Here is a 12813-nt window from a genome sequence, read left to right on the forward strand (position 1 = left end):
AAGCTTCTATCCCCAGGCCATCAGGCTGCTAAACGAACAATGAACACTACACAACAACAACCACCAAACGCACATAGCACACACATCCACACGCACACACTCACTTTAAACAAACACACTGTAGCACCCACTCCACACACTTTATTGATGAAGGATTGCACTACAACTCGTACACCTTACTGTAAATTGTACCTCATCCCATTTCTGCTTTGCACTATATAGTACTGTACATTAGTACACTGCATAGTATTGTATATTATATGGTAACTCAGAACATTGTACATATGTCTATACCGAACACTGTGACCTCATTTTCTTCTTCTAAATTACATGCTATACTATGTTATTTGATACTATCTTGTCTAGCACAGTCTCTGGAGCGTAACAGTAAGAAGCATTTTGTATGAAAGTATTCTGTACTTCTGTATGACAACTATTAAAGAAACTTGAAACTTGAAACTTGAGTGATACTGTTAATAGCAAGGAAAATGATAACTATGGCATGGTTACAAAATCAACCACCGACAATCAAACAATGGACCAAGAGATTGAGACAGGTGTATACAATGGAAGAAATGACTGCACAATTGCAACTGAAAAAAGATATGTTTATGCAGAGATGGTCACTTGTAACCTTGTACCTGGATACACACTAGCATGAGTCTGACCCTCCTCCCTCCCTTTTTTTTTGTTTTTGTTTTGTTAAAAAAAAATCTTTCCTTTTGTTAACCCATTCTCCGCCACCACTTTGATTCATCCTAAACCGTCCTCTGCCAGCTCTATTTGTCTTTGGAGATGTTCACCTTCTTTGCAGGGCTATAACTTTTTAAATTGTATTGCTAAATTGACATTACTATGGCCCATTCAACATCAATTATCTATCGTTCAGGATGTAGGAACGTTTTACTTTTTCATTCACACATTAATACTAAAATACCGTCCAGAGTATAAATATGTTTTTATCGTTTTCTGCTGTATTTCATAGAGCGTGAGATATAGCCATAAATGCATATATTAGATGATCAAATGCAGTTTGATACGATCAACGTTATATTAAAAATGTCGACTGTACATGATCCTAAACGTCATGACTGGTCATCTGCTGGTGACCGGAGGGGGGGGGGGGGGGGGGGGGGGGGGTTGTTTTATAAGTCAATGACCGACGTTAAATGATTCATGTAGTATGGGTGATATATTGATCAGAGCAGTTTGTATCGAAAATGGTAAAGAAAAACGCTGAAACTCACCCCAGTCTCCTCGTAGTGTTGGGTGATGAGGGGGGAGCAAAAAGATCGCTATTATGGGATGTTGATCTAGGTGATCCAGTTCCGGTTTGTATAATACTAATATACGTCCAATCGTTGAGTTATGGCAACGGATCGTTATCCACGGTGTCTGGCTTGAGTCTCGGGAGCGATAACGAGTGGCCGGACGGAATAGGGGACGGACTAAGCACTTCCGGCCACTTCCGGTTTTGGCAACTCGTCGATCGGCCACGAGGTGGCGGTATTGCAGAGTTGAGCGGAGTCCTACAACACCAGCCAAGACTCCGTGGGTGAAATGTGAATACCATGACGAAAATATGAAATATTGATCTCAAAGACGTGTTACGGCGTCATTGGCAGATTACGCATGGCGGAGAATGACGTGTTAAGTCATTGGCGAGTAAAGGGTACATTTATTTTTCTATTTATTTTTTCGTTTCTTATCCTACTGTATGTCCTTAAAAAATGTAATAATCGCCCCCCCCCCCCCCCCCCCCCCTGGGTTGTTTATGAGGCGTACTCGCATTATACTGCTTATTTTGATTATGCTGAATACTTTGAAAACAAATTGAATAAGATGGAAGAGCCTGAGTAACAAATGTCATTGACTATATGAATCAAATATATACTGTATGATCGATGCAATGTGATGTTCATTATGACACAAAATAAAAGAAAGTAAAAAAAAAAATCCTCAAGGAATAAAGGTGCAGCACTTTTTTATTCTGAAATGTACGTTCAACAGATTCCGGCAAGGGCATTCTTGATCACAGCAAAGATACCACCGAAGAGTACAAGTAGAAAAACCAGACGTGCCGGTTCTGTCCTGCCATGGATCGTTTATTCAGGGCTTGACATTAAGGTTTGTCCTATTGTCCGGGACAAGTAAAAAAAAATGTCGGACAAGCATAATACAATTGAACTTGTCCAACCGAACAAGTAAAAATAAATATATATATATATATTCCCCAAACGAATAGTAACGTTATTCCATCTGATCAGAAAGTGCCTGTCTCACAGTGTCACACTGGAAACTCTCAATCTCTGTATGTCAATATTACGTGTCCCAGACAAACGGCGAGCGTCTTCTGAGTGCTCACGTAGTAGTTGACAGTGACGAGACCCGCGAAAATATCAGAATGTTTAATAAAAGTTCCCGCGATACTGGCCATCCTCAATCAAGGGAGCACTCGGAAATATGCTGCGATATTTGAAGGGGATAACATTACACACAGTATTACTCTGACAATAATATAAGAAAGGTGTTACCACTGTACCGGGCTATAATGACCAGCAAGGGACACACGACCGATTATATAAGGGAGAAATGGGAGAGAGAACTAGAGATAGAAATAACAGGGAAGGAATGGGGGAACATATGCGAGGTGCAACATTCAACAACAGGATCGAGGATATGGAAAGAGTTTGGATGGAAAAACATAATCGGATTCTTTATAACCCCAGAGCTGAAGGGAAAATATGCACCAACACAAAGAGCATGCTGGAGGATGTGTGGGAAGGAGGGGGCAAATCACACACACATATTCTGGGGATGTCAGAAGCTGAAGGGGTATTGGGAGGAGATAGGGGAGGCAATGATCAGAATATTAGGATACGGGTTACCACAAACAGGACTGGTGCTTTACTTAGGAGACCTGACACACGAGGGAATACAAGGGGGGGGACAAATATTTAATAAAGATAATGTTGATAGTGGCCAGAAAAGCAATAACAAGACTGTGGTACAAAGAAGACCCACCGACAATAGCACAATGGGTAGGAATAGTGGAGGAGATACAGGATATGGAGAGGATAACACATGCTGAGGTTACAGGAAGAGCAATTTGGAGAAAGATGGGGAAAGTGGGAGGATTACAAGGGGAACGAAAACGACATCACAGAGGAAGAACCAAATGCATCACAAGAGGGCGAAGGGTAAAGGAGGAAAGAAGTTCAAGGAGGGTCTCTGAACCCATGTCACACACTTTTGACTTAGTTAGCATTTTCAGATTTTATTTTTTATTTTTTTGGGTATTACAATTGTATTATATTTTTTGTACTTTATTATTTATGTCTGTTTAACAATGTTGTATTATGGGTTCCATTTTTGTGTAAGTGTTGTTTGCCATATAAATTTAAGTTTATTAAAAAAAAAAAAAAAAAAAAAAAAAAAAAAAAAAAAATTACAGGGGGCGGTCAGGTGGCGTAGCGGAGATTGCGTTCGTCACCAATGCTGGGAGACACTGGGTTCGCTTGTTCGAATCCAGCTCCCAGCGTTGTCACCAGCTTGGCTGCCGGCTGGCCGTTCACACTAATACAATTGGCAGTATTAGGGGGTGGGAAAGCTTGCGCTTGCTCAGCGGGGCAGGACTTGGTGGAGATAGCGTGCCCTCCCACGCGTTACGCTTCACCAATGAGAGCCCTCGCTGCCAAGTGAAAATACGTCACTGGCTGTCGGCGCACGTCTCGGAGGAAGCGTGCGATCGACTCGGGACGCCCTTGTACCGACTCGTAGGAGAACATGCATACAGCGCCAGGTAGGGGAGGGAGGGGGGATTGGCACAACGACTAATTGGGACGGGGAGACAAAAAAATTAAAAATCTGAGGAAAAATCAGAAACAGAAAAAAAGAAAGGTGTTACAATATTGTTATTGTTTTGGTTGTTTTGTTGTTACCCGTTGATCTAATGTGCCTATTGTTAAGAAATTATTTCAAATAAAAATACAATTATTTATTTGAATGGTGTTTTTTATGGCAATAACAACTATACAACTATAGGCGTAGACCAGAGTCTACAGAGAGGGGAGATGAGGAAGATGGTGCTGATGGGGAGTGAAGATGAGCTGGAGGACTGATCATACAGTATATACCACACACACACATGCACACACACTGGGCTAGATCCACAAAGAATGGATTGCACGGAGCAAGTTGCACCCTTACTTAAAATTCATTATGAATTGAAAATGGGGGACCCTGATGTAAACGAGACGAAAGTCTTTCTCTGGTCTGCATCCCCTTAATTAACAATTGTGTGTATTGAGCCGTACTGTATTGTACCCATTCTGCAATCTGTTAATACATTTTTCATTCAATCAATCTGCACGGTGAATGATTGAAGGAACATTTTATTAACCGATTGCAGAATGGGTACAATACAGTACGGCTCAATACACACAATTGTTAATTAAGGGGACGCAGACCAGAGAAAGACGTTCGTCTTGTTTACATCAGGGTCCCCCATTTTCAATTCATAATGAATCTTAAGTAGGGTGCAACTTGCTCCGTGCAATCCATTCTTTGTGGATCTAGCCCACTGTGTTTAACTTATTAAATCATAATAATTGTCAATCTCTTGTCTGTTCTATTTATTTTTTAATGGGCCTTTATTTTCACAAGTACATTTCGGACAAGTAAGTTTAGCTTTCGGACAAGTAAAATATCTGAGCCACTTGTCCAAAGTTAATGTCAAGCCCTGGTTTCTTCATACGTAAAAAGCAGTATTCTCTGCCCCCCCCCCCCTTCCCTTGCGTACAGTATCTTATGAGCCGTCTCTAGACTGATTTTTAGTGACCAATGAGGGGGAATATCTTCTTCTCTCTGTCCTCTCCAGGTGAAGCTGCAGGTTGAGATCACAGCCCAGATGACAGAGATCCAGAGGCTGAAAGGTAAGTGACAATAGACCGGCTCGCATACAGGTAGATTTAGAAAAGTACACAAGTGTAGTGTAAAAAATTGCACCCAGTCTAGGCTTGCGTTTTGGGAATCTTATTTTCAAAAGAACATTTTAAGTTATTCTGTGTGCGCCCTGCAGTCGGGCCAACGCCAGGGCAACCACTTTCAAAAGCTTCGCTGGATGTTTAGAACGGCCATGTCTCCTCCCATGTTGGAAGAAACAACGGTTGCTATATGCAGCAGAACAACGTTTTTTTTTTTATGTCTTTATATGCGAGAAATAGATCAACAAAAATTTATAATTCTGTGTCTTATTACTGGATCTTGTAAACGGGTCACAGTGGAACAGTAATGCTCTCCCAACATCCTACTGTACCACTGCACAGAAACTAGGCATTTTCTTTCAACAGTTGTTTCCAATGGTTACAGGCAGCCATGTTGGAAGAAAGCTTAACGTTCAAGGACGTTATTGACTGGCATACTCTTAGTTGTCTAGCCTTCACACACACTATCCTGTATTTAATGGCAATTTTGGGAAATATTATTGAAAGTCTCACCCTGATTAAATGGGCTACGATATCATTATTCAGTTTGAGTTTAAACGCTCTGCCCCTGTAATATGACGCGTTGCATTGACTGGTGCGAAACCAGCCGTTTGGTGGGGCGTTGTGCCAAGAGCAGTGTGAGAGCAATTAGCACATCGGAGAGAGGGCGTATCTGTCCTTTTACCCCCACACACTCCGCTCTGGGTTCTTTTGGAAATCTACCTGATGGTTACAGACAAGTAACTTAAGTAAGCCTCTAAACTTCCCCTGTGTTTATAGGTAGTTTTATCTTCAGCGAGAGCTCCATGTAGTAGAACTATAATGAAAAGCTGATTTTCCAAGTTGGGTCTGTACGGGGAACCTCCAGTGTAAACCAGTCATTTGACTGAAGAATATGACTAGAGAGGCGGCTGGGTGGCGCAGCGGACATTGCGCTCGTCACCAATGCAAGAGACACCGGGTTCGAATCCGGCTGTCGGCATTGCCTCCGGCTTGGGCCGGCTGTCATACTAACTCAATTGGCAGAGTTAGCGGGTGGGAAGTCGAAGGGTGGTAGTCTGGTCGTTGTGAACAGCGACTCCTACAGGTCGGTCGGGGCGCCTGCACAGCAAAGTCAGGAAAAATGGCGGGGGCAGTGTGAGCCTCCTACACGTTACTCCTCGCCAAATGAGAGTCCACGCTGGCAGGTGAAAATATGTGACGTGCTGCCTCCCTACAACCGGCCAGTGGGGGGCATATGCGAGCAACGATCAGGACGGGAGGGAGAATTGGCACGAGAGGTCAATTGGGATGGAGAGAAAAAAATCTCAGAAAAAAGGAGGAGAAAAAAAGTAGATAAAAAAAAAAAGAGAATATGACTAGAGAATGGAAGTTTCACCCCACAAAGAATTCCAGTTATTTGTCCACAAGAAGTAACCCCCCCCCCCTCCCAAAAACATGTTTGTTTTGCTGTGAACAGAGCAGCTGAAGGAGTTGAAGCAGGAGTTCATGAAACAGGAGGAGCAGACGAGGGAGGTGAAGAAAAACACCACCACCCTGGAGCGAAGGCTGGAGTACGAGAGGTAGGGCAAACCGAGCGCCACCCTCTCCGGGGGGCACACGGTGACCCGCAGGGCTGGTTCTGTTGTTGTTTTGATTTAAAGGACCGCAGGGCGACGTTCCTCTTGCATGCTATTCAAGTTCAAGTTTCTTTTATTGCCACACGGAAGTTCCGTGTGCCTCGTCTCTCGAGAGCATCTGTGTAGACTGTGGTCGTGTTGCTCACTTGAGGCCGTGTGTGGCTGTAGTCGGGGTTCGCACAAGGTCCTTGAAGTGCTTAAAGTGCTTGATAAAAAAAAGTCAAGGCCTGGAATTCCTTGAAAACAGATTTTTTTTAAACACTGCTTAAAAAGTCATTGAAATTCAAATCAACCATTCGCATTGAACGTTTTGTTCATCCATGATCAAATTGTTCTGAATCAAGAAATAAAATTGTTTTTTATCTAAAGTGTAACTAATTGTCGGAAATTGGTTTTAAGCCATAAATATTGGATCCGATTTTCTTTCTATAAAAAAAAACTGCATTTAAAAGTGAAGTGTATCCCCTTTAAATGCCTTTTTTAAATGAAAGAGTGCTTAGGAAAGTACCTGAAAGTCCTTGAATTTCACTTTGCAATGTCTGTAGTTTACAGTGTGGGCGTCAGATCGCACAACTGAAAGAGGAGTACGAGGAAACAAAGAAGGCCCTGGAGGACGAAGCATCAAAGCTACGACAGGTTGGTGTTCAGTTCCATTAAGAAAAACCTGATCTCTCTCTCTGCTGCTTCTAACACTACACCATGTTTTATCTACTTATTACTAAAATATGTGCACTACATCTCTACCTCATTTTTGCATTTTGTACTTTAGTTTTGTATATTGTATATTTTGTAGTGTTTGGTCTTAATTCTTTTTACTTTTTTACTGTATGAAGCACAATCTCAGGAGGCTCATGCAGAACCAAGCATTTCACTGTAATGTACAAATAACACAAAACTTGAACCCATCAATTCAACATTAGCTTTAGAGGTCCTAAACTCTGGAACACTCTAAATTCATCATTGAGGTCAACAACCTCCTTATCCATATTCAAAAAAACAATTAAAATCTCATTTAATTTCATCATAAATCACCATCACATTAAGTTACTCCTGTGCATCAGTGTTACATCTACTGTTAGTATGACTGCTTGTTTCCTTTTCCTCATTATATACCGTTAATATGTTATTCTCCTCTTCTTTGTCCTCTATATATATTATAATAATAATTGTTGGGGCGGCTGGGTGGCGCAGCGGTCTAAGCGCTCGTCACCAACGCAAGAGACACCGGTATCGAATCCGGCTGTCAGCGTTGCCTCCGGCTTGGCCGGCCGTCATACTGGCTCAATTGGCAGAGTCAGCGGGAGGGAAGCCGGTGGGGTGGTATTCTGGTCGTTGTAAACAGCGACTCCTACAGGTCGGTCAGGGCGCCTGCACAGCAAAGAAGGGATATGGTGAAGGTAGTGTGACCTCCCGCGCATTACACTTCACCAATGAGAGTCCGCGCTGGCAGGTGAAAAGAGGTTGCTGGCTGTCTCCTATGTGACGGAGGAAGCATCTGATAGACGTCAGGACTCCCTAGACTGTCCAGTGGGGGGAACATGCGAGCAACGACCAGGAAGGGGAGGGCGGAATTGGCGCGTGAATACCAAACCCAGCCGCATTTCTCGGAGACGCTCTCTGATTGGCCAACGCCTGTTTCTACACTGGTTAAGTTTAGGCACTCTTCGAAGTTGGTTAAGGTTAGAGTTTGTCTTAGAGCGTGCCGGCAAGTTCTTTTGACGGTTAAGCTTAGGCACTCTTTCGAAGTTGGTTAAGGTTAGAGTTTGTCTTAGAGCATGGCGATAGAACGCCAGGTAGTTTGCAGGCTGTTTGACGTGGAAATGGGCAAAGACACAGCTCGTCACGGATTGGGCAAACGCGTCAGTGGCCAATCGGAGAGCGTCAGTCAGTGCCAATCAGAGAGCGTCTCTGAGAAATGCGGCTGGGTTTGGTATACACGCGGAATTGGCATAACGACTAAAATTGGGATGGGAGAAAATCAGAGAAAAACAGGAAAAGAAAAAGTGGATAAAAGAAATATAATAATAATTGTTCTTGTTATTGACTCGTTGTCAATCTTCCATGTTTTTGCTATAGTGTCTGCCTTATGTCTCTGTTCCTGTTTTGTAGTTTATTTGGTAGACTATGTAATTCGTTCATATTGTTTATGGATAATGAGATGGGAGTGGGCTTCGTTCCCTCCTAGCACTGTTTTTTTTTTTAATAATGTGCTAAATAAATAAATTAAACTGGATGGGGAGGCTGTTCATCTGTCATTCCATTATACCATCTCTCTCATCGATAACCTCGTTGCATTACATGGAGCTAGTACTCTTGAGCGTGAGTGAAGTGCGTCTGCCAGTCTCATACCCTCATTGCAGTGAACACACACTTACTTGACCTCCTTGCCAATTGTCAGCCTCCTAGGGGCGAAACATGTGGTCGCTAGAGACTAGAGTGGGGACATCTTTGTCGACCGACCGACCGACCTTACATCTCCACTTCATGCCACTGTAAGGCTCTCCTCTCCCTCTGTCCTCCTCACTTCTGCTTCTCACGGTCAACCCCTCTTGACTCTCCAGAGTCTACTGGACAGTAAAAAGGCTGGAGTGGTCGGCGGACGTGTAGAAGGGGGGACCGACGTGGAGGTCGTGAGAGAGCGCCACACGGTGGCCACTCACCAACATGACAACCCAGATCTGAAAGGTACTGTAGCTTGTTGTTGTTGTTGTTGTTTGGGAGTATTCTCTCATCCAAGACCCTGCATGTGTTGCAAGATGAGACCAGTTTGCGATATTACCCGTGAGTGCTGTTATCTTGCTCCACTAAGGTATGGATGTACATATAGAATGTATTTCTGTATATTTTAGAATGTAAATGGATATTTTAGAATGTATATCTCTGACTGTGTACTAATTTGAAATGTTTGCATGTTCATTGTGAGCGATCTGTGGTGCTGAATTTCCCTCTGGGAAGAAGTACTTCTATTCTATTCCAATGAGAAGGTGGATAGTCTTAATGTAAATCTTGAAGAGGGTTTTTCCATTATGTATTCATAACTTTTGTCACCATACTTGAAGGGAAATCCAGTTATGAGGAATATGAACAAATGTACTATTATTGCTGAGAACGCATCCATGCTAATGTGTTGTCTCTCCCTCTTGTATTCCTTACTCTCTTCTCCAGATGAGATGGGCAAGCCTGGCAGTGATGCTGGCATGCCTGGTATTGAGGACAGCGAGGTGGGAAAAATAGATGATGTGCAATTTGGTAAGATATTCTTGATATACTTTAAAAAAAAATATATATATATATATATATATATATATTATTCATGGAGGTAATATTTAAGCATCACACCGGAAAGTCTTTCAAGATTCAAGAGATTTATTCGTCACATACATACACGAGACATGTAGTGAAATGAAGGTGGCCATGCCCGCCTTGATTGTGCAAAAAATACAAATAATAAAATAGAATAGATAATAAAATAGACACGATAAAAAGTACTAAAATTCAATACAATGCTAAGCTTATGCTTGTTTTCTAACCCCTGCCTCCTTTCCTCCACCTCTTCATCTACAGCTCTGAAGAAACCGGCCATAACTCAGAACCACGTCGAATCCCCCGACGCGGTGGTCGGGGCCGGCGCGGGGCCCGCGGCGGGGGCAGGGGGCGACGCCGCAGGGGCCCAGGTCCTGTCCCTGGACCGGCCGAGGCTCCAGCAGGACAGGGTGGTGCCGGCACTGGGGGCCGAGGGCCAGGCGGCGGTGGCAGTGGTCCCTGCCCCGGGCCTCCTCCAGCAGCCCCAGGTGGTGGCAGACAGGCCGGTGCTCTTTGACGAGGACAACAAGGCCGGCATCCGGGCGGACGAGTTTGGAGAACAGCACAGACGAGTACGAGGTATGGTGCGAACAGACGTCTCTTCCTCGTGCGTCGTTTTCCACGAGTACGAGGTGAAAGGTCACAGGGGAAGCAAGGAAGAGAAGAAAGGGAATGTCCTCGTTCACTCACGTGTTGCACGTCTGACGGTGTCGGAGGTGTTCGAGAAACATTTCCGCGTGAGGATACATGCATGTAGATGAGCGAGGAAACCTCAGGCTTCCTCTGTGAGTTTTTTCCTACGGCTCTGGAAAGGCCTTAAAGATGGCAAAAAGAATTTCAGTTGCCTGGTCATGGAGGAATCATTTATGCTTATTTTTTTTATGATCTCTGGAATGCAAAAAGAGGGTAAGAATCTGTATTCGGGGGGGGGGGGGGTTCCGTCTTGTACACTGAAGGTACATTAGCCTATATCAAATCTGTCTACCGATTTGGTTTGGCTCAGTGGGAGGCCGAGTCGTTACTCGTAATGTTGTCATGGTAACACATTTTTGTCATGGGTCTATAAAGGAGTTGCATGCGTGAGAACTGGTCCAGGAAGGGGGAAGGCCATAATGTGTGGAACATAAAGAGCAGACATGTCACTGTGAACGCATAAGAACGTGTCTTTACACAAGAATTCAGGAAGCCTGAATTCTTTCCCCAATACATTTCCAGTTCCGCGTTCGCCTTCTGCGCTCTGATTGGCCACTGACGTTTCTGGTCGCGGCAATCGTGTGACGGCAAGTTCTTTCGCCGGTTAAGCTAAGGCACTCTTTCAAAGTTGGTTAAGGTTAGAGTTTGTCTTAGAGCAGGGCGATAGAACGCCAGCCCTGATTCCAAACTCTAACCTTAAAGGGGAACTCCAACATTTTGGGAAATTAGCTTATTTAACATCTTCCCTGGAGTTAGACAAGAAGATACATACCTTTTTTGTCTCTGTGCGTGCATTTTAGCTTTGGGAATAGACGCTCCGTTAGCATAGCTTAGCTTCATCACTGGAAGTGAGGCAGGACAGTAGCCTTACAGTGCCTTACAGTGCATTGCAAGGTCTGACATTGACCAAATTTGATATGCATGACCTTGGTGGGCTCTAGGTCAACTCCTGAAAAGGGGGTTAATGTCAGACCTTGCAATCAAAAGTTAGGGGGCGCACTGAAATTATGGCAAGGGTTATTAGCCCCCTAACCTTTGATTGCAAAGTCTGACATTGACCCCCTTTTCAGGAGTTGACCTAGAGCCCACCAAGGTCATGCATATCAAGTTTGGTCAATGTCAGACCTTGCAATACACTGTAAGGCACTGTAAGGCTACTGTCCTGCCTCACTTCCAGTGATGAAGCTAAGCTATGCTAACGGAGCGTCTATTCCCAAAGCTAAAATGCACGCACAGAGACAAAAAAGGTATGTATCTTCTTGTCTAACTCCAGGGAAGATGTTAAATAAGCTAATTTCCCAAAATGTTGGAGTTCCCCTTTAACCAACTTCGAAAGAGTCGCCTAAGCTTAACCAGTGATAAACTAGGCATTAGGTAGTTTGCAGGCTGTTAGACCCGGAAATGGGCAAAGACACAGCTCGTCACGCGATTGGGCGCACATGTCACATGACCAGAAACGTCAGTGGCCAATCAGATCGCACCAGAAACGTCCGTGGCCAATCAGATCGCAGAACGCGAACGCGGAACTGGAAATGTATTGGGGAAAGAATAGATGCGTCCAGGAAGGGGGAAGGCCATAATGAGTGGAACATAAAGAGCAGACATGTCACTGTGAACGCATAACAACGTGTCTTTACACAAGAATTTAGAAAGAATTTAGAAAGGTTTCATTCTAAGCATATTGAAGATATATTCCTTCAAAGCTTGTGCTCTGAAGAAAAACACAGGCCCGTAGGCCTAGGTTAGTAGTACACATCACTTTGTGAACAAGTAGAACAAGTGAAGTAGTTAATGTTGCAGTCGACACCTCCTGGTAGCTCCCGGTACTTGATTGTAGATCTTTAAAACCACAGAGTTGAACCCCTGCTCTTTGTTCCCATTGATTGATTGATTGATTTTTTTTTTTCTTTTTGGTCCACTTTTTCTCCCATTTTCTATATATATTTTCTCCCATCCCAATTTCGTATCATCCAATTCAACCCTCCCCTGTCACGAACGCTGTTTCTTGCCTCCCACAAGCCGGCTGCAATGTGGACTAAGTCATACATAGCACAAGTCCCCTCCGGTACTTGAGGTAACAGCAGTCGCATCTTTTCACCTGCGCAGCTCGATCTCTCAGTGGCGAGGAGTAACGCGTGGGAGGCTCACGCTGCCCCCGACACTTCCTGATTCCACTGCGCAGGCGCACCAACCGACCTGTAGGAGTCACTGTC

General features: G+C 43.9%; 1 protein-coding gene across 2 annotated transcripts in view; it reads left to right on the forward strand.

Annotated features, from left to right (window-relative positions):
- The window catches only part of golm2 (golgi membrane protein 2), a 37957-nt gene that overhangs the window by 17971 nt on the left and 7173 nt on the right, over positions 1 to 12813 (forward strand). For both annotated transcript variants that reach the window (XM_084307837.1, XM_084307838.1), the window contains exons 2-7: positions 4880 to 4934; positions 6445 to 6547; positions 7150 to 7240; positions 9166 to 9289; positions 9770 to 9853; positions 10169 to 10486. In XM_084307837.1, the coding sequence (XP_084163963.1) occupies positions 4880 to 4934; positions 6445 to 6547; positions 7150 to 7240; positions 9166 to 9289; positions 9770 to 9853; positions 10169 to 10486 (775 nt within the window). The remainder of the gene's footprint in view (positions 1 to 4879; positions 4935 to 6444; positions 6548 to 7149; positions 7241 to 9165; positions 9290 to 9769; positions 9854 to 10168; positions 10487 to 12813) is intronic.

The sequence above is a fragment of the Notolepis coatsorum genome (genome assembly GCF_963971535.1).
Source record: "Notolepis coatsorum genome assembly, chromosome: 2".
Taxonomy (NCBI): domain Eukaryota; kingdom Metazoa; phylum Chordata; class Actinopteri; order Aulopiformes; family Paralepididae; genus Notolepis; species Notolepis coatsorum.